The sequence below is a fragment of the Meles meles genome, chromosome 13, assembly GCF_922984935.1.
Source record: "Meles meles chromosome 13, mMelMel3.1 paternal haplotype, whole genome shotgun sequence".
Classification (NCBI taxonomy): Eukaryota; Metazoa; Chordata; class Mammalia; order Carnivora; family Mustelidae; genus Meles; species Meles meles.
In genome coordinates, this window is record NC_060078.1 from 12,790,770 (window position 1) to 12,812,579 (window position 21,810).

The following is a 21,810-nucleotide window of genomic DNA, read 5'->3' on the forward strand; positions in this document are numbered from 1 at the left end:
GTAGTTTGCAAAGAAAAGATAAGACAGGCACGGTCTCGACCTCTAAAATCTCTAGTCTGGCTCAACATCCCACCTTCACCCACTGAACCCATTTCTTTTTCTTGTGCACAACCCACTCAACAATCTAAGAGAGGAAGTTTTCCCTAAATGAATAATAAATGGGAATGAAATATAGGATAAACCTTTAGCTTTAAAAAAAATCAATAGCCCTGTGAGGACTTGCATTTTTATAAGATGTTTTTAGTCTTTAGAACTCCATGAAAGCAAGAACTGTAAGCTCGATAAATGGCTGTTATTAGACAAATGGGAACAGCAGCCAATGTCAATAATGGTCTTCAGTGAACTGAGAAATATCCAGATAGCTATTTTCATGGATTGATCAATATTTTAAATTTAATTGTTGGTGGCCATAAGGATGGAATCTTATAGGTTTTATATAACTATCAAAAATGGTTTATTGACTACTAATAAGTAAGAGTCAGCCAGAGGGTTGTATTAAGATTGACAATGAGAGGGACGCCTGGGTGGCTCAGTTGGTTGAGCAGCTGCCTTCAGCTCAGGTCATGATCCCAGCGGCCTGGGGTCGAGTCCCACATCGGGCTCCTTGCTCAGCAGGGAGCCTGCTTTTCCCTCTGTCTCTGCCTGCCACTCTGTCTGCCTGTGCTCGCTCGCTCTCTCTCTCACCCTCTCTCTCTCTGACGAATAAATAAATAAAATCTTTAAAAAAAAAAAAAAAAGATTGAGAATGAGAGAAGCAAGAGGTCAAAGAGAGAGGCATGGTCTCTTCACCAGTCAGTGGAAACATTGCCAGACAAGATGCTATGGTTAGAACCTCGAGAGGTGAAGTCTTCATGCAAATATTATGGAGATGGGAAGGAATCTTTGTCCTTTCAGATTTCTGGTAAGGAGGGAACATCATTTCATTGTGTAATAAAAACATCAGTGTTATAGTGCATTTTTATTGAGTACTTGCTAAGTGCCAGGCATAGAGCTCAGCACCTTCCTGACACTGTCTCATTTAATTTTCAATGCAACTCCATGGCATGCATACTGTTATTGTTCCCATACTAAAGATGGGAAGTTGAGGCTTAGTAAGCTTAATAAATGGCCTAGAGGTCATAGAGCTAGTAAAAAAACAGACTGTGCATTCAAACCCAGGTCTGTTGGACTGCAGTATCCATGGTGTGTGTTTTTTTTAAAAGATTTTTTTTATTTAAATGGCAGAGTCAGTGAGAAAGAGAATACGAACAGGGGGAGTGGGAGAGGGAGAAGGAAGCTTCTCACCAAGCAGGGAGTCCAATGTGGGGCTTAATCCCAGGGCCCTGGGATCAAGACCTGAGCTGAAGGCAGACTCTTAATGACTGAGCCACCCAGGTGCCCCTGCAGTGTCCACGTTCTCAAATCCTATGGGTATCAAGGATGGGACTGCTCTCTGGTGGACACATCAGGAATGGACCTATCACAACAGGGCAATAATATACCTATGGTCAGTAAAAAGGCTTGATTCCACATCTCCTATCTCTGAGCCATACATCTTTCCTTCCTTTTTCTCCCTTGCTCAGGTTAAACCTGTAGGAATAGAGACTAAAAAGCCCCATTAGATATGTCAGATTTGGGAGGGGGATCAGTTAATTAAAACACCCACTGAGAGTAGAAGGATGGATGAAATAGGTGAAGGGGATTAAACTTCTGTTTTTAACATAAGTAGGACATGGGGATGAAGGTACGGCACAGGAAATATAATCAACAACATTGTAATGACCTTGTACGGTGACAGATGGTGACTATGCTTACTGTAGTGAGCACGGTGGAATGTATAAAGTTGTGGAATCCTTATGTTGGACACCTGAAACTAATATTAACATCTGTGTGTCAATCACACTTCAGTAAATAAAGAAGAATTTGTTAAGCCCCTCCTATGTCCTAGGCATCCTCTTTTCTCAAGAAGTTCACATCAGATAAAAGAATACAGAAACTTACACCCCAATTAGAATTCTGTGAGATGAACCCTGTGTTGGTTCTCAGTAGAGTGAATTATGAGGGCAAACAGAATAGACACAGATTTTGGTGTTTTTGTGCTTAGAAAAGGTGATCTCAAATATTTCTCCTCCATTTTAGTTTCACATATGTTTCAGGGTTATGACTTATTCAGACTAATTGAGAAAAGGGAGGGAAAGGGGGTTTTACACAATCTTAATTTTTAGAATGTTAAGTACCAGCACACATTCTTTTCCAAATACTTTCAAGGGCATTTTCCTCGAATCAGGTAAATGAGAGCAAGCAAGTGGCCTACTTACAGCAATAAGTGCTCCAGGTCATAAAGCATGGGAAGCCAACTGCATTCTGGAAACCACAGCATCTGGTCCTGTTTTATGTTTCATCTATCAATCTGCTGTTACAGAAATTGAGAATCAATGTTTCAACTACTGTTCCTTCCATTTGGCTGATGAATTCATATCTTTGTCATTCTCACCCCATCCCTCGCATGCCCTCTCCCATTGAAGAAAAGCATATGGAAGGTATTTATGAAGGTCCTAAATGAATCCTAGGGAGATTACCCTTTCATCCATGCTTTAAAACTTTTGCTAACGAGTCTATAGTGGGATTAGCCCTCTTCCCAAGCAATTCCCGTTTTGATCCTTCCTGACTTTCCGCAGATAGTATCACTCGAGCGGTATATTTTTAGTACTATATTAAAGCTAAACAACAAAACATTGCAGATTTTAAATATCCAAGTTCTAGACTATCTTTATTGCTAGCATAAACTATAAAAAAGTCCAGTTGGCAGTAGTGCTTAAGAAAAAGGATTATGCAGCGATGTAAGATGGTGGCTTAGTGCGACCCTGATAACATTAGGAAATTACACATACCTACATTTTAAATTATGTGTAAATTCTTAAAATGTAAAAAGCAAGAAAAGTAAATTTGAAACATGTTATTTGAACTTTGCTATATTGCATCTGTTGGCTCTCTGTGCTTTTTATAGAATGGAGCATTCAATTCATCTTTCCCCTCCTTCCATTCTGTTGAAATTTTAATTTTACATTACTTTTGCCTCTGTGCCATCTTATTCTTATTATTGGAGCTTCAGGCACTTAATGTCAGTCTTTCTTGGTGCTTTTCTGGCTTCAGGTACAGCTTCCTATTCTGGCTTTACTTTTCCTTCTCCAACCATCCTATTTAACTTGTCAAAATAATAATGAGTATTATTCTTTCTGATGAAATATTTTTAAAAGAACCAAGGCTACCAAGTGCCTATTGCCCTGGTATAATTACTGCTATGTAATTCTACAAATTTGTTGAAATTCTGCTCTTTCTAAATCACTGCCAAGAGAATCATTTCTAACGAGTAACAAATAGGGTCCGGTGTAGTGTGTCTACTTACCCAACAATTTCAGATTTGTTTTTCCTTCCAAAGAGATTTTATTTTGAATCTCAATGTGAGACTTCCTTGCCTTGATTTTTTTTAAATACACCAGCTGACTTAATGGTTCAGCTGGCCAGATGGGCTTTTGGAGATGGAACACAGAGGTTTTTGTAAAAACACATCTAAAATCCTCACTGACTAGGGGAGTTTTTCAAAATGTGATCCCAAACTACCTACATCCAAACCATCTTAGATGCTTACCCAAAATTCAAATCCCCAAAACCAAACCTAGAGCAGTTAAATGGGAGCGTCTAAAGCTATAACATAGGAATCTGCATTTTGCCAAGTTGTCCAAGTAAACAGACCCACAGTGAAATCTGAGAACCCCTAATATAAGGAATCCCTTCCCCTTCAGGGTCCAGCAAAGATTCACCTTGGCTGCAGAGCAAATTAATCACACTCCCAACCAACTAACAAATGTAAGGGATAACTCAGTTCCAAGTAGCAAGAACTGCCATGAACTGTTTTAGGAAGCATTGGTAAAAACAAAAACAAAACAAAAAACAACCCCCCCCAAAAAAAAACCAAAAACCAAAATATCCCTCAAAATGCAACATTCTCTAATAAATGTAATAATTATTTTTAATACCTTGACTCTAACATTCACAGGGGGAAGGCCCAGAAAGTCTACAAAAAGAGTCTGTTGTTATAATTTCCTGATTAATATTATACATAATGAATTATTTATTAGGTCCCTACTGTGGGCCAAATATGGTGTTTTGTGCTGCCAGGAATTATATAAAGCTATCCTGGGTTGAAAAGCATATGTTCACTCTACTCTATTCTGGAAGAACTTAGCTGACTTAGTGATAGCTGGAAATGAACGTGCATGTTATGTGAGAAGACAGTAATTTGTCTTAGGACAAATTGTCTTAGGACCCAGACATAAGAGGTTTCTTGAGAATTTGCTAAATGAAAATTAGGTCCAAAAGGTATAGGTGCAGGTACCTGGTTTATAGCCAAACCACTGGAAAAGAAATGAGCAGGGAATTTATTTGGGGGCATGCAGACTCTTGCATATTTTACCCAACAACTTCTTGTACAATCATAGTCCAGGTGAATTGAGACTAGATGCAATCATATCAGGAGTTCCACCTCATTCTAGAATCCATGTAAGATGTCCTTAATAGGAGATCATCTCCTCATGGTTTGCCTAAGACTTTCTCTATTTTAGCAACCAAAGTCCTACGGTCCAAAAACCCACTTAGTGTCAGGCGGACTGAGTAGATTGGCCGCCCTGGTCCTCGGCACAAGGCAGCTGAGGTCCTTAGTTGCTGCATTTTCACTTAGCGAATTATGGAAGTCCATTTCCATCTTGAATTTCTTAGCTCATTTTCCTTACTTGTGAGCCTATCCTAGTCACCTAAAGTTCTTTCCTTCAGTAATGTCTGCTTTTTAGCTGTCAGTGCGTGTTCCCAGGAACATCCCAAACAATGACTCAAACTGAAGATAATCTCAGGAAACAAATGGAGAGTCTCTTCCAAGTCTACTTCCAAGACTACTGAACAACCATGGTTTTGGTTTGGTTTGGTGAACACTGTCCTGATCTCATAACCGTCCTGTTAAATTCTATATTTAAGAAACTTAAGTTCTATATCCTCTCTAAATAGCGAGTCTTGTTCTCTTAAACCTAGCTTCATATCATTCAGTATTAAGTTCCATTCTGATTCTTGTTAATGAATCCAATAATAGTTTTAAAAATATTTACACATCCCTGCCATCCCATCCTCACCTTTTAAAGACTTACGATTTGGTCATTTCATGGTCTTCTTTCAACTGGACTTAAAGAGAACTGGTATTAAATTATTATCTCAAAGAGAAAGTGTAAAGGGTAAGGTCTGAATCAAATTTGGTTCCAGTGACATTTGCCACTTAGTTACACGAACTTAGGAAAGTTTCTCTCCCTGAGCCTCAAAATCTGCTCGTCTATAAAAACAGAAAATCATGACTATTTAAGAGGACTGCTTTTTGGAGGAATTTAGGTTATGGATGTGAAGCACACAGAAGCAGATCGTGGGACCACCTAGCAGGGATTCAATAAATTGTAGCTATTAACCTTACTACAGCACCACAAGCTTGTAAAAAGGGTAGCATACATTAACTCCTACAATCCGGCTACAGGATTTTAGACACCAAAGACGATGTCTAAAGCAGAAAGGCACAAACTGCCTTCCCGAGGAGGGTAGTCTCGCCACCTCTACCTGAAGGAAGCGATGCTGCTTCTATCTCGAAACAGTGGCTAATATCATCTTGCCCCCTGGCAGTCTGTGTGTTCAGCAGGCGTTGGGCTTTTAGGTTTGCTCCCTTGGGACCTCTTGGGTCACGTCTCTCATTCTGGAAAGGGGAAGGTGTAGAAGAAAAAGGGAAGTCACTGAAATGCAAATCCTGCCACCAGATAACCTATTCCGTCCCTACTGCCGGTCCTGCTTGAGTGGGCTGCAAAGTCGTTTCGTACGGCTTTCAAGCGCCACCCCCAGGTGTTTGTCAGCGCGGAGACGGGGGAGGAGGGTGAGCTCACCCTAGAAACTGAAAGGCAGATGGTGAGGGGTGGGGGGTGGCCACGCGCGTCAGCACTGGCTAAAGGACAGACAGAAGAGCAGCCTATTGGTGGGCACGCGGGGTGAGGGGCGAGGGGCGGGCGGAAGGCTCCAGGAGGAGTCCGGAGAGAACTCTGCGGGGACGCACAGCATTTGTTCACACTCTGGAGCAGGCTCCCCGATTTGTCAGTGTCGCGCCCGGAGCCCGCGATCTCGGCAGGGGACTCCTGTGACCGATTAGCCATATCCTTCCCATATCCCATCCCAGTAGCTAAACTCAGAACCTCGGCGAGTGCGGGAAGCGGACGCACCTGCTTCGCGGAAAACCTCAGACCCCTCCCGCCCCGCGCCCTCTCCCCCGCCCCCGCCCCCCGCCTTGTCTGAAACCCGGAAGCGCGCCCCCTCCTCGCCGACAGCTGTGGTCGGCGCATGCTCCGTGCGAGGGAACGGGGCAGGGCTCCCGCCGGAAGCACTCTCTCCCGGGCGGCCTTTCCTTCCCGTGTGAGGCTGGCTGAGAGCTCCTGCCGCTTCAGTGTCCGCCCGGGGGTGAGTAGCGGGGTTCTACCGGGCCTCGTGGGGCTGGCGTGGGAACCCGCTGAGCTCCCTTGGGGATCGGCTGGGATCTGGGAGGCCGCGCGAGGAAGGTCACGGCGCCTTCCTTCCACGCCCGTCGTCCGTGCCGCCCCCCGGCTTCCCGCAGCCCTTGGTATCCGGCAGATTAACCTCCAAGGGCGTCCCGGGCCTCGCCTTGGCTTCCGGCCCGTCCTAGGCCCTTAGGTCTCCGTTAGCGTCGTCTCCACCCCACACCCCCCACGACTTAGGCCATTTGCGAGGGACTGTCGGTAGACAGTAGGGTCGCCGCGGCGGCCTGGGGCGCCCCGGACGACCTCAGCAGCACCGGGGGTCCGAGGCGGAGGCGGCCGGATGGAGCCGGGTGTGACTGTCGCACAGGCACTGTCACCCCCTAGTGCAGAGGGGGAGGCGGTTCTTCGGGCCGGGGCATTCGCAGAGGATGGTGCTGTTAATAATAACCTGTCCTTTATGGAAAGGTTGGCAGTCATTGTGACAGGCTGTATTCCTAGGGCCTTGTTGCCCTCGAGCCTGGGACTTTGGAGTTGCGAAAAACTTTGCTACAACCTTGCAGTGAATTCGGACAGAAACACCATACTCTTGGTCCTTAACCGATCCGTAGATTGCTCACGGACGGTGGTACGATTTCTAAAGTTTTCTGCCCTGAGACGGAGAACTCTCTTAAATGAAACTGTCTGGTGTCTTGTTTGCCTAACATATAACTATGCATTGCAGGGTTTTGCCCTGTTACTTAGTTGTACGTAACAGCGTCCGTATGTCTGTACATACTTGTGTGTTTTGTTGGTTTTTAATGTTTGCTTATGCAAGATTGAAATACATTCCCTACTATCGGGTGCACACGCAGCTTTTGTTGTGTATTCTGTTGCAGTGCTGCTTGCTTACACTGCAGGTAGATCCATGTCCTATGAATGATAGATGACTGGACAATAAAGTATATATGGTTACAACCTACAAGGAGGACTTTCGGTTTCATTTCAGGATTTTAAAGTCATTGCGAAAGACGGACTACTGGTTTAAGCGGTGCCGTAGGTCTAGAGTACTTTCCTGTAGGTACTAGTTTAAATGTAGGAAAATGTATAGGTAAGAGGTTTTATGTCTTGAAATTTTTTATGGTATTAAAAACTGTCATTGCCTCGACGACTGGAATGTACTGAAACTTGCCCTAGTTGTTCATGTAGTTCCGTGAACATCCAGTAGGTGGCGGTTCTATAACTATTAACTCAAACTTTCAAATAAATGAGAACGTTTTACTCTAATATCACGAGTTTTCACAGATTAAGTGAATAAAACCTTGATTTTGCCTATTGGTTTATCTCCATCTATGAATAATATTCCCGCGTAATGATATCACATCTTCAGCTGCATTTTCAAATTTACTCTGTTGGAATTAAGGGTAGAGAAGTCAATTTTTTACTTTTAAGAAGTGGACTAGAAACCATGCTGATGGATGAAAGCACACTTGGATTTGTTGCATGAGGAGAGACTTTAATTAGATGGCTTTTCTTCCCTAACTCCATTTATAAAGATATAATTAATATAATAACTGGATTGTGTGTTCCTTGGGGATAGTAATTTTATCTTGGCCCTTATTGTATACCCAGTATATAGTAGGCATTATAAATACATGTTCAATAGGTGCTTAATGGTGTGAATCAAATCACTTAATGTCCCTAGCTCAAAGATTCTTTATCTGAAATGAAGGCTTTCAATTATTTTGTTGTTAAGTTAAATAACATACTGTTGTGAAGTAAATGGGCCCTATTAAGGAGAATCGTAGAACCCTTGACTTTTTTTGGGAAATCGTTCAAAGTTTGGCAGCATTTTTGTTGGAATAATTGAGTGGGAAGTGTTTCTGCAGTTCAGTTTATCTGTTGAACAGATAATTACTGAATAGTGTCTCCTGTATGCGACAGAAAGATGAAGAAGGTAAAGTTGGTTTTTGAACTTTGGATACAATTTCACTAATTCTAGGTGAAGGGACAGAAATGTCCTATCCAGGGTACCATTTTCAGACACCAGCGACCCCAGCTATTGAAAGTTCTTGTTGAGAAGTGATGAGAAGTAAAATGCTTAAACGTTACTCTTTGAGGCTAGGTTAGGGTAGTCTTAAACACTTGGCAGTCCTGTAAAGGGAAAGCTTTGAAGTCTTTTTTATCAGAGAGAAGTATATACTCTTGAATGGAAGGAGGGAGGGATCTAAGAGGAATTTAAAAATTCTTGGAACTATTCCAGAGGGTGGGAAGTGAAGAAGATTTTTAACTGAATAGTAGTACTGACAAAGGAAACTAATTTTGGTGGAGGAAGGACCATAGATAGGAATCTGTGCAGTTCCTAATTTTTACCCATTACTGAGCCATCTGTGCAAATTCTGGTTTATTCTTTTTCACATGAGTGTCGAATATATTCTCTCTCTTTCTCACATAGCATAGCACTCAGCTTAGTCCTGTACCATGAGAGAAAAATAGCATTATTGGAATTTGAGATCCTGTCTTCCAAAATGTGACAGTCCCATCGTCCGTAACAACCTTATTGTTTTGGGTAGTTATTGCCTTATTGACAGGGGTGTCCGTGCCTTCTGCCAGTCTGTATGTGATCGAGGTAGCTGCTCAGAAATATAGGTAAAAGTAGGCACGCTGCCTCTTTTTCTCTGTCTTCGGTGACTACTGTATTCTTGTGGTTTAAAAATGTTTGAAGATTCTAGTGCTTCACATTTAGCTGGGTGGTTGAAAACAATAGGATGGCTCAAAACATTTAATGTCACTTATTAATAGAGAAAATGGCATGTTTAAATTTAAGCAGGCCTCGAAAACCTGAAACATAAGCCTGAGGAAAAAGCGAGTCTGTTCAGTTTCAGTTTCACTTAAAAATTGTTTGTTGTACATTGTACTTAGGGGAAATTCCTACCGTCACATTAGTAAAGTATTTCATTGTCTGGCTGCCTTTCTTTAGTTGGGTTAGTGTTTTGGTCAATGTATCTCTAGGTTTTCTGAAATAGTTGTTTAAAAAGTGTTAAAAGAGTAAATACCATAAGATGTTGACTGCATTGTTGCAGAATTATTGTTTACTTAAATTATATGAGCTTTAAGGAAAATTCATTAAAAAGTCTAATAAACCTCAGTTTTTGGTATGTTCATTTTTCGTTAAAACACTTAGGCAGGTAATGTTGAATTTGACTAGAAGTTAGTTTTTCTTGCTAAGTTTAAGCTACTTATCAGTCTCCCAATTGTAATGAATCCAGTTATTTAGTGACATTTCTGTTTGTTTTTTAAGGTTAATCAAGATGGTACATGCTGAAGCCTTTTCTCGTCCCTTGAGTCGGAATGAAGTTGTTGGTTTAATTTTCCGTTTGACGATCTTTGGTGCAGTAACATACTTTACAATCAAATGGATGGTAGATGCAATTGACCCAACCAGAAAGCAAAAAGTAGAAGCTCAGAAACAGGTATGGCTGAAATGTTTGAGGGTCACTTTTTCTTGTAGTTAGCTAGTATTTTTCCGTAAAACCAAGGATATAGTAGAATTATGTTAATGAGAAGTTCTCTATGACCCATGTGAAAATGTGTTTGAATGTCCCATATAATTTCGTTATTCCTTTAAAAAGTATTTGTTTTTCAAATCCTTTCTAACTGTGTAATTTATTAGGATAAAAAGGGGTGAAAATAAAGATAATCCAATATTTTGGTGTGAACATCTTCATTAGCATTTTTTCGTCAGCTAATGAATGAAGGAATCTAGGTAAAAGTTTTCAACAGACTAAACAAAAACAATTTATCTTTAGTAATGGTATGCATTTTGCTTTGCACGATATTTTAAGTGTGAGTAATACTAATCAGCTGTCTTACACTTGCAAACTCACTAATTTCTAATTAAGAAATTACTTAATGTTATTACTGTAAGTAGTAGGTTTATTTTTGGCTTTTGGTGTTTTTTCTTTTTTTCAGTAACTGCCTCTTGTGGTCATTTTCGTATTAGGATGATAGGATGTTCTTTCTCAAAAAAGTAAAAGACTTAAAGAAGCCTTTCAAGTTTCTCTTGCTGTTTGAGGGCAAGATGTTCGTATTCATTGATTTTCAGATGTGTTCTGTGTGTTGTGACTGTGATGCATTCCGTAAATAAACATTTATTGAGCTCCTAGCAAATTCTTGGTGCCAAGGATAAAAGATAGATAAATCTTGTTCTTTCAAATGCTATAGGTGAGTGTGGCAGACCAGGATGTCAGTAAGTGACTGCTTTAGGGTGCTATGCATAGCTCTTAAATCAGTGAAAATGACAGTTTTGTGAATACTGCTTACTCTTCGTATCCGAAAAGCAATTTGAACAGTTGTGAGTTTGTTCCCTGAATTTGATTATAAAATAGGTGACTAGGGGTCTAGATTATGTCATAATATCTGTCAATTTATAACTCTCTAAGAAGTCTGACCAGTGCAGTTTGTGTATGTTTTAATTAAGTATATCCATGTGTCAGCTGAAGTGCAGCTTTCCCTGCCACCCACATGATGCAAGTCAGTTTGAGTCTGAGGTCAGGGTATTGGTAAGTCATACCATTTTCAAAAGTTTCAAAAGCAAAGATGTGACTGTTAAAACAGAGAGTTTTGTTTATTTTCTTGGCTTTTAAGAGCTCCTGGAACATACCTATGGAAGATGTAGAAAGCCAGATAAAGGTATTACATAATGCATGAATGGACTGTTACCTTTAAGCCTTTATTAATAACTGTATACATAGTATTATAAAAATCAGTACATGAAGTGTTAGACTGTATGTCTGTCCTCATAGTGTCCATGGTGGGATTAAAAAGACGTGTCCATGATAATATAAATTACAGTAGCATATTCTGATTGCCTAATGAGTAGACAAAAACTATGGCATTTAGAGGAAGGAGCAGTCACTAATGATTTAGGTAGTTGAGTTTGGCCACTGGAATAGGCAAGGACAATTTGGAGATCTTGAACAGAATCTTGATGGTTGTAGGAGTAGCAAGACCTGTTGCAGGAACAGTAAATAGACTAGTAAGATTGGAGTAGAGTGTTTAAGCAACTAGCTAGTAGACCTGGGAGGGAGAGGTAAGGGAATAAAGTGTAAAGTAGGGGAAAAGACCTCTGCTTTTCCTTACCCTGTTCTTTTTGGTGGGTGGACAAAGGCTCATAAAAATTCCACAGCATTTTGTAAGTCCTTATTAACCAAGAACGAGGCATGTTGTTTGCTTGGTGAGGGGCTGTAGCTTCTCTGATAGCCTTCCTCTGTTCCTTCCCTACCTCCCTGGCCAGCTACTGAAATACCCTATTGAAGTCCTCTAGATAGGCAGTGGTAAACTACTAAATTGTCAAACTACCTATTAAAGATTTTTGAGTAGGTGAGTGATAGGCTAAGGCATGTTTTAAGGATAATTAACGTCACAGTATTATATAGCAGGAACTGGGGTTAAGGAGACTAGAAGCAAGATCTGTTGCATAGACTTAACCAGACTGCAGTAGGCCTAGCAAAGATGTAGAATAAGGGGTGACGAAAGGAATGGAATGGGTGAAATAGACTAATAAGAATGGATGCTGGCAGGACTTCGTGATGATATGGGAAAAGAAAAGGACATCTTACAAATGAATCCAGGATTTGTTTGGAGCCCTCGAAGACTCATAGTATCTTTTATAGAGCTTTAGAAACTGATAGATGGGCAAATTTATGGGAAGATGATATTTGATTTGGGCATATTGAGTTTGTGTTGGGGATAGGCATCTAGGGGTAAATGTTTATCCAGCAGTTAATCGTAGGTCTAAATCTCAGAGAAAAGGTCAGTCCACGGAGTTCCTCATCAGATGCTCAGAAGTAATTGGGCTTATTAGAGAAGTGAGCTCAGTTGGGATGCAGTTGGCCCCAGGATTATTCTTATGTAGATCCAGATCATTTGTGGGGTTTTCCTCCTACACTATCAGGATTTATACATTGAAATATTTGTTGAACGTAATTGTGAAGAGGATAAATGCTGATAACTGTATTGGGAGTGAGGAGGTCTCTAAAGGAGGTGCCAAACACCATAATAGGCTGAAGACTAAGCCTTCATTTAGGGAATGGAAGGATGAAGTGAAGCTAGTGGAGAATGAACAGGTCGGTTAGGGTAACTGATCTTCCTGCTAAAAACAACTAAATAATCTAGATAAAATATTTTTTTAAGTCTTCTTAAAGGTATTCATGAGCTGGCAAGAAAGTAAGAAATTGAGATTAAAAAAAACTGAAGGCAAAGATTGGAAAAGATAACATGAGCTTGATGGCCAGCTTTCACACTGGGGGGATTTTGCCGAAGCTGCTGAATTTGAACTTATGTTTTTGTGGTCCAGAGGAGCTCAGGATACAAAGCACAGGACCATTCCAAGGTAGGGTGTCTCGTAGACAATACTCCCATACATCTTTGACTCCAAAAGACTATACCCTCTTTGCTAATTCACCTAAAGATAAAGATGTAAGAATGGTTTGAAAAGAGAAATTTTAAGCGGTGTACTACTAGTTGAAGTGACACATACGAAGTGTAGACACAGGAAGGTTGAAAGTGAAAAGATGAAAAATGCCTATACCATACAGAGAGAAAGCTGGTTGAACAAAAATAAACTTAAAGGCAAAAACACTATTAGAGAAAATAAGGTTCATTACAGAGTGATTAAAGATTCAGTTCACCAAGAGATACAACATTTCTATATTTGTGTACATCATTAATATAGCCTCAAAATATATAAGGCAAAAAACTGGTAAAACCATAGGGAGAAATAACATATCCTTCATCTTGATGGGAGGTTTTAAACATTGCTTTCAGTAATTGGTAGAGTTAACAAGAGTTCAGTGTAGTTAACATACAGTGTTATATTAGCTTCAGGTGTAAAATAATAATGATTCAGCAATTCTGTACATTACTCAGTGCTCAGCTTGGCAAGTGTGCTCTTAATCCCACCATCCCCCTCCCCCCCCCCATCCACCCACCTCCACTCTGGTAACCAGTTTTTTTCTCTAGTTTTTGAATTGGATTATTTGGGGGGGAGGGGGGGTGATGTTGAGTTGTACAAATTCTTTATATAATTTGGATACTAAACTTTTAGCGGATGTGTAATTTGCAAATATCTTCTTATTCAGTAGATTGTCTTTCAGTTTTGTTGATTACTTCCTTTTGTGCTGTCCAGAAGCTTATTTTGATGTAGCCAGATGAAACTTTTTTTTTAATGGTAAAGATATAGCAGATTTACATAAGTTAACAGCATTATCTAGTGGCCACATATAGTATATCGTGCATCAAAAAATGCTGGGTGTGTATCTTGGGGTGCCCGGGTGACTCAGTTATTGGGCGTCTGCCTTTGACTTCGGTCCTGATCCCCAGGTTCTGGGATGGAGTCTCACATCAGGCTCCCTCCTCCATGGGGAGCCTGTTCTCCCTCTCCCACTCCTCCTGCTTGTGTTCCCTCTCTCGCTGTGTTTCTCTTTTCAAATAAATAATTTTTTTTTAAAAAATGCAGGGCAAGTATCTAAAAAGCACCATAAAATTTGCGAAATTTAACTAGATACTAAGTTGTCAAGCAGATGTCAAGTTTCATAGCACAGGTAGCAAGTTCATTACACTCCCCAGCTCCTGTGCAGAACAGTAAGATCATCAAATATCCAGTAAGTTCGGAGAGTAAGAAACGTCTCCAAAGAACTTTTAGGTAGAAGAAAACATAGTAGAAATTAGAAAATATGGGGTTGTGGACATTGGAGAGGGTATGTGCTGTGGTGAGTGCTGTGAAGTGTGTAAACCTGGCAATTCACAGACCTGTACCCCTGTGGATAAAAATACATTATATGTTTATTAAAAAATATAAATAAATAAAAAATAAATTAGAAAATATTTATGATGAGGGTGCTTGTGTGGTCAGTTTGTTAAGCATCTGCCTTCGGCTCCGGGCATGATCTCAGGGGCCTGGGATCAAGTCCCACATCAGGCTCCCTGCTCAATGGGTCTGCTTCTCCCTCTGCTTGCCACTCCTCCTGCTCATGCATGTGTGTGCACGTTCTCTCTCACTTTCAAATAAAACAATAAAATCCTAAAAAAAAAGAAATATCAAATTAAACTTTATGTATTAGTGTTTAGAGAGAAATTTATAGTCTTGTTTGTTAGAAAAGGCAGAAAATTAATAAAGTAAATATCCAACTTAAGCTCAAGAAAAGATTTTTAACATAAACCCATGGATAATAAAAGAATGGAAATAATAGGAAGGCAAATTAATAGAAAATAGACTATACAATAAAGAGTGAATAAAAATATAGAAAATGAATAAACAGTAGAGAAAGCCGGTGAAAACAAAAAGTTGGTTATTTGAATATACAGAAATATTTGACAGCTTTGTAAAACCAGTAAAGAAAAAAATAAAGCCACCAATAAATATTACTGGGAATGATAGAGGAGGCATAATGACAAAGCTGTAGACATTAAAATAAGGAAAATTAATAATTGCTAATAAATTTAAAAACCTTAGATGATACAAATAGACTCTTAGAAAAATATAAATTGCCATAACTGACTTAAGAAGTAGACATGAATATTTTGTCCCATACCTATGAAATAAGTTAATATTGGATACATATTTTGATAAAGAATACCCCAGGCCCATAGAATTTTACTGGCAAATTTTAGCAACATATAAGGAACAAATTAATAATAACAATTTTATACAAACTCTAAAAGAGGAAACAGTCACCAAATCTTTTTATGAGGGTAGCATAATATTTCTAAAACTTGCAATGGGCTCTAAGTTATCTCAATTAAATGAATAGAAAAATCCTAAAATACTAGCAAGTTGAATTCAGTTCATAAAAAAAGTTAACATATTATTACCAGTGGGATCTATTCCAGGAGCTTAAGGCTGGCTTCAACTTGGAAAAAATATATTTATAATGTTCTATAATAACAGATTAAAGGATAAAACTATGATTATCTCAATAAATGCAGAAAAAGCCTTTGTTAAAATTAAAATATTCATTCTTTTTAGAAAAGCTCTTACTTAGTGAAGTAGGAATAGAAAATAATGTCTTTACATCCAGATGGCCAACAGAGACATGAAAAAGTGCTCCACATTACTTGGCATCAGGGAAATACAAATCAAAACCACAATGAGATACCACCTCACACCAGTCAGAATGGCTAAAATTAACAAGTCAGGAAATGACAGGTGTTGGAGAGGATGCGGAGAAAGGAGAACCCTGCTACACTGTTGGTGGGAATGCAAGCTGATGCAACCACTCCGGAAAACAGCATGGAGGTTCCTCAAAAAGTTGAAAAATAGAGCTATCCTACAACCCAGCAATCACACTACTGGGTATTTACCCTAAAGGTACAAATGTAGTGACCCAAAGGGGCACGTGCACCTGGATGTTTATAGCAGCAATGTCCACAATAGCCAAACTATGGAATGAACCTAGATGTCCATCAACAGATGAATGGATAAAGAAGATGTGGTATATATATACAATGGAATACTATGCAGCCATCAAGAGAAATGAAATCTTGCCATTTGCAACAACATGGATGAAACTAGAGGGTATTAATCTGAGTGAAATAAGCCAATCAGAGAAAGACAATTATATGATCACCCTGATATGAGGAATTTGAGAGGCAACGTGATGGGTTTGGGGGGTAGGGAAGGAAAAAAGTGAAACAACATGGGATCTGGAGGGAGACAAACCGTAAGAGACTCTTAATCTCACAAAACAAACTGCGGGTTGCTGGGGGCAGGGGGTATGGAGAGGGTGGTTGGGTTATGGACATGGGGAGGATATGTGCTGTGGTGAGAGCTGTGAAGTACATAAGCCTAATGATTCACAGACTGTACCCCTGGGGCAAATAATACATTATATGTTAATAAAAATTTTTTTTTTAAAAAAGAAGATAATGTCTTTAGCCTGATAAAATGAATTTACTGTAGGAAACATACTTCATGGTAAAAAAATTGAAAGCATTTCCTTTATGATTAGCAAGGAACAAGTCAAGGGAGCCTCTTGTCATCGCTTCTATTCAGCATTTTACTGTTAATGTTGCATAAATCAAGAAAGACAAGAGGTAGAAGGATTGGACAAGAAACTAAACAGTCATTATACACAGATAATATGATAATCTACATAGGAAGCAAAGTCTGTAGCTGCTATGTCGGGGTTAATAAGGTTAAGTGTAACAGCTGCTGGATATAAAATCAGTGTACAGAAATCAACTGTTTCTGCATACCCATCACACTTTGAAAAGGCAACTTTAAATAAAGGTACTATTTACAGTAGTATCAAAAATATATAGTCACTGACAAACACAAATTGTACAAAACATTTTTAATGAAAATTATGAAACTATTGAAGCTATGCTTAAATTCAATGCCAATAAAAAATATTGACAGGCTTTTTATTTTTTTCCCTGAAATTTTTATGGAAGAATTTAAATTTATGTGTAGGCAAGATACTCTTGAAAAACAAGACATTAAAAAAAAAGAAAAAAAAAAAAAGACGTATATTGGGGAGGGAGTATTTGCCTTAATTTATATCAAGCTATAGTTACTAAAACAGTATGCTATTGGCACAGGGATGGATTGGCAAATTTTAGCAGGATAGACTCCAGAAACAGACTTAGGCATACTTTGGAAACTTGATGTATGACGGAATTGGCTCTGCTTTTTTTGATTACTGGAGAAAGGATGGACTTTTCAATAAATGAATAAATTGGACAATTGGTTCTATGTGAGAGGGAATAAATTTTTATTGATACCATTTACAGTAATCTCTTCCTTGGATTAACAACTTGAATTTATTCATATAACAATTTACTGAGAACATGTTTTGTGGTTCTTTTTACCTCATCTGGATATTTTAAAGGTAACCTTTTTTAAAAATCTACCCAATTATTAATAAAAGCACCCAAAAAAAGACCAGAAGAATAGGAAAAAAAAAAAACCAATAAGGTATTGGTACTAGTCTTTCCCACCTGAACACGTGTGAAGTATACAAAACACTGCAGGCTGTAGTAGTCATTCATTGTGGCAGTAAATTTCAACTGGAAGGGCCTACATTCTGAAATACGAATTAGGGGAAATTGGTGGGTGTTGAATATAATTTTTAAAAGCCACTCTTGGACTCTTAATGTCACAAAACAAACTGAGGGTGGCCTGGGGGAGAGGAGTAGGGAGAGAGGGTGGGGTTATGGACATCGGGGAGGGTATGTGCTATGGTGAGTGCTGTGAAGTGTTTAAACCTGGAGATTCACAGACCTGTACCCCTGGGGCTAATAATACATTATATGTTTATTAAAAAATAAAAATTTTTTTAAAAAGCCCCTCTTCACTTTTCTCTCCCACTATCTGGAAAATCATTTGTGTCAAGTCGTCAAAACCAAAGGAAGAGAAGGTTGCAAAAGAGAATTAGTTGTAGAGTTTTTGTTTTTTGTTTTTTTTAAGATTTTATTTTTTTAACTAATTTCTCTACCCAACATGGGGCTTAAACTCACAACCCCCAGATCAAGAGTTGCATGCTCTACCAACTAATTGCCAGCCAGGGACCCCAAGAGAATTAGTTGTAATTGCTATGTTATAAAACGATCCAGAAGAAAAGGAGGACATAAAGAATTCAATCAAAGAAAGTGATTCATAAATTTAGCAAAATCAGAGCATTTCCATTCACTGGGGACAGCACGTACAATGTGAATTTTAAAAGGTGGTTGTTCCAGAGTTTGCTGACAGAAAGTTGAAGATGAAAAGGGAAAAAGACTAGTGGAAAAGGAGGAGGTAGAGAGTTGCTGCCAAAGAGGATGGAGGTAGGTCCCAGAGGGGTTGGGATTAGTAGTTTAAGAACATCTTAAGGTTAATAGTTAATCTACTTTCCGTGAAGTGGGAAGATGTTATAACTAAATGGTAATGAGAATTGGAGGTTTAGGATCTGCTGAGGTAAGTATGTGTTCAGGGTTTAATGAGATAAATCATTGTGGGTTATGAACATTAGGGCGTAGTTGAAGGAAGCTTGATGGTATTGGGAATTTAGTTGTTTTCTTTTTATTAACTTCTCCGAGCATTTCTCAACATCTTGGTAGCAGATAAACTGAATGGTGGTGCAGAGTCAGCATTGAGCATAAGGCTGACTGGTACAAGTCCCTTAGAACCTTAGGGTTCTAAGATTCAACAGAAGACAGTGTTGAAATGATGAGCTGTGGTCCAGGCCATTTAGGAAGTCAGATATTGCCAGATGGGGGATAATTAAGTGGGAGTGTAGAAGGGAATTAAAGAATTAAGGGTATACATTGAGGGTAAAGATCACATGTGAATATGGGTGAGGAGGAAACTATGACTTCCATGGTCACAAAGGCAGAACACTGAATATAGAAGCTGAGATAACGTTTTGAGGCTACCGGTAATCAACGGACCTCATGTGAATTTAAAGGCAGTGCAGTGGTCAGATGAAAGAAAGGTAAACAGTGATGTCCGTGTATTCAAATCAGGAACAGTAACCTAGAAGTAGTCTTAATGTTTGAATTAGAATGTTTGTAAACAGTTTCTAGCCTGAAGCCCAGAAAACTTCCCAGCTTGGTGAAATGTAGGCTGTCGGTCAGGAGAGAGGAGATGGTTTCTGCAGGGTGTTACACAGGGATGGGGATTTTCTGGGCATCCAATGCTGCTTGGGTCATATTTAGACGTAGTGGAAGAGTTCTGAAGGGTATGTCTGATGAAAGGGTGGGTTGGGTTCATTGGGCTAGAAAAAAATGGAATGTCTAGGTAAGCTCTCAGAAGAGCTTTCAAGCACAGGATGAATAAGTTAATGCTTGACCTGTTCTGAGTATTTATAAATACGGTATTTGGGTTAGCATACTAATTCGACCTATAGTATTTCTCTGAGATTTTAGTTTAATTTTCAAAAGCCAGCAAAGATGACCACTGAGAATTCTTCCTACCTCTGAAGGTCATATACTGTGACCTTAGTGAAGTTAATGTCTTATTTTTAGTCCTGTCATGACACTTTAGTCTCCAAAACTTCTAGTTATTTTGAGAGAAGTAAATTAGTCGAAGTATTTTGTGAAGACATACACACTGAGACCTTTCAAAAAAAAATCACAAACTGTCAGCTGCCAGGTATTTGTGAGAGCGGCCGGCGCTGAATGCCAGTTATGCTGGGACGAGCCAACGTTTGCTGACCCCAGGAAGCCATTGTGACCTACATTATGGATCAGGTGGCTTTCGCAACTACAGTTTACTGGCACTGAAACTTAGAGGCCTGAAAAGCTGAAGTCACTTGAGACAGGAAGTCAGTAAGGAATACACGGTTAGTGTTGCCTGACTGGCCATGGAATAGGTAGAAGTGATGGGGAAAGAGGAGCATGCAGAGAGGGAAACTGGAGGGGAGAAAACTGTGTGCAGCATTGTGCTGTATGCCCAGGGGCAGTGGTAGGCACGGTAGTAGAAAGCCATGGGATCCTGTGGCTTCCAGAATACACCCAGTAAAACCAGAAGAGATACATGTGCACTAAAAGGGGAGATGACTTGGGTCCTCTAGAAAAGGGTGTTTTCAAGAATTTTAATATAAGTTTATAAGAGATTATATTAAATATAAAGAGCTGATTACTCAAATTCTTTGGTGTTTCCTATTTCAGTGTATTTTTGAACTTTGTAGCCATGATTTCCTCTGTCTACACTTGAAGTGTGTTAGCTATGACCTGTTAAAAAAAAAAAAAAAACTTTAATTATAGTTCACCTCTGGTTTTTCACCCTTAACTTGTTAATGCTATCTCTAACTTTCTAAAATTCTTCTTCCAAAGGAACAACAAATTTTATGAATCTTTCAAAAATTGAACAAAATGTTTCTTTTTTGTTACTCCTTTTCTCCATCTCCTCTTCCTATTTTAGGCAAAAATATTAGTTCACTCTTTTCCTACCATATTTAATAATTTTGTTACAAATACTTTACATGGGAAAAAAATGAAATAGTGTAGAAGGATAAAAAATTCTATGAAACAGTGAAAAAAATGAGTGTACAGTAAAAAGTAAGTTTCCCTCCTACCTCTGACCCTCCTGCCCCCACGCCCAGCCCACCATTTTTCCTCCACAGAGTAACAACTACTTGGAGAGACTTTAAAAACCAAAGTTGGTTAACTAGAAAATAAATTGTCATTGAGCTGTAAATGATAAAGCAGTGCATGAATGTAAGCTATTTTTAGAGTGTATAGTCATAATTTCGTTCTTGGTAAAACATTTTAGAAATAGAGGCTAACTCAGTTAAAGCTGTCAAAGCTAGAAACAGTTGGATAACTTCTGGAACAGTTTGGAATTGTTATGATGTGTTTTGGGGCCTTTCTTTTTATTTGTTTGTTAACCACGTTCTCTCCCAAATGCAGATTAGTGTTTCAGCAGAACATGAGCTCTGGAATTAGATCAGGGTTTGAACTCTGGAAATGCCAATTTCTAGCTCATAATCTTGGCAGCTCTCTTAATTTCTTTGGCCCTTAGGTTTCTCACCTAGAAATAAGCATAGTAATAGCTACTTCTCAGGATGATTTTAAGGGCTGATTGTAAAAAAAAAAAATGAGTTTTGCCCAGTAAGCATTAATTTCTTTTTGCTGTCAATGTTGTTAATGCAACTTGAAGGTATTGTTAAATGGGACTGCTTTTGTGGGGAAAGGATTTTAGGTAAATTTTACCATAGCATTTTCTAGCTCTATACTTGTTTAGGAAATCCCAGATATAAATAAAGGTTGTTATTATTTAAAGCAAGAGGCAGTTGTGGCCTAGAAGCTAATGGGGGAAAAAAGCAGGGTTTCTCAACTCAGCAGTGCTGACATTTGGGGCCAGATAATTGGGGAGGGGCAGGCTGTTCTTTGCCTTTAAGAATGCTCAGCAGCAGTTGGGGCGCCTGGGTGGCTCAGTGGTTTAAGCCGCTGCCTTCGGCTCAGGTCATGATCTCAGGGTCCTGGGATCGAGTCCCACGTCGGGCTCTCTGCACTGAAGGGAGCCTGCTTCCCTCTCACTCTCTCTGCCTGCCTCTCTGCCTACTTGTGATCTCTCTCTGTCAAAATTAATAAATAAAATCTTAAAAAAAAAAAAAAAAGAATGCTCAGCAGCATCCTTGTCTCTTCTGACTAGATACCAGTCACACCCCGTCCCCCTAGGTGTTGATGGCCAAAAGTATGTCCCCTGAGGGGCAAAATCACCCCTGGCTGAAAATCAGTGTTTTACTGCATTGCCTGGAAAGAACATATGTGGGACGGCTTCACATTTATAGAAGCATAATGA

The 21,810-nt window shown here is 39.4% G+C and overlaps 1 protein-coding gene and 1 long non-coding RNA gene across 4 annotated transcripts in view; one reads left to right on the forward strand and one right to left on the reverse strand.

Moving 5' to 3' along the window:
- Positions 1–6,234, reverse strand: part of LOC123954856 — a 35,586-nt gene extending 29,352 nt beyond the window's left edge. Inside the window, exons 1-2 of the long non-coding RNA XR_006821180.1 lie at positions 5,629–6,234; positions 2,298–2,392 (exon numbers count right to left, since the gene is read on the reverse strand). This is a non-coding gene — a long non-coding RNA (uncharacterized LOC123954856). The remainder of the gene's footprint in view (positions 1–2,297; positions 2,393–5,628) is intronic.
- Positions 6,235–6,391: 157 nt separating this feature from the next.
- Positions 6,392–21,810, forward strand: part of ATAD1 (ATPase family AAA domain containing 1) — a 44,885-nt gene continuing 29,466 nt past the window's right edge. The window contains exons 1-2 of one of the 3 annotated variants that reach the window (XM_046026158.1): positions 6,392–6,510; positions 9,826–9,997. In XM_046026158.1, coding sequence (XP_045882114.1) covers positions 9,836–9,997 — 162 coding nt within the window. In that variant the 5' untranslated portion in view covers positions 6,392–6,510; positions 9,826–9,835. Of the gene's footprint in view, positions 6,511–9,825; positions 9,998–12,719; positions 12,919–21,810 lie in introns of those variants that run through there. The other 2 variants (XM_046026157.1, XM_046026159.1) reach the window with 2 other exon arrangements.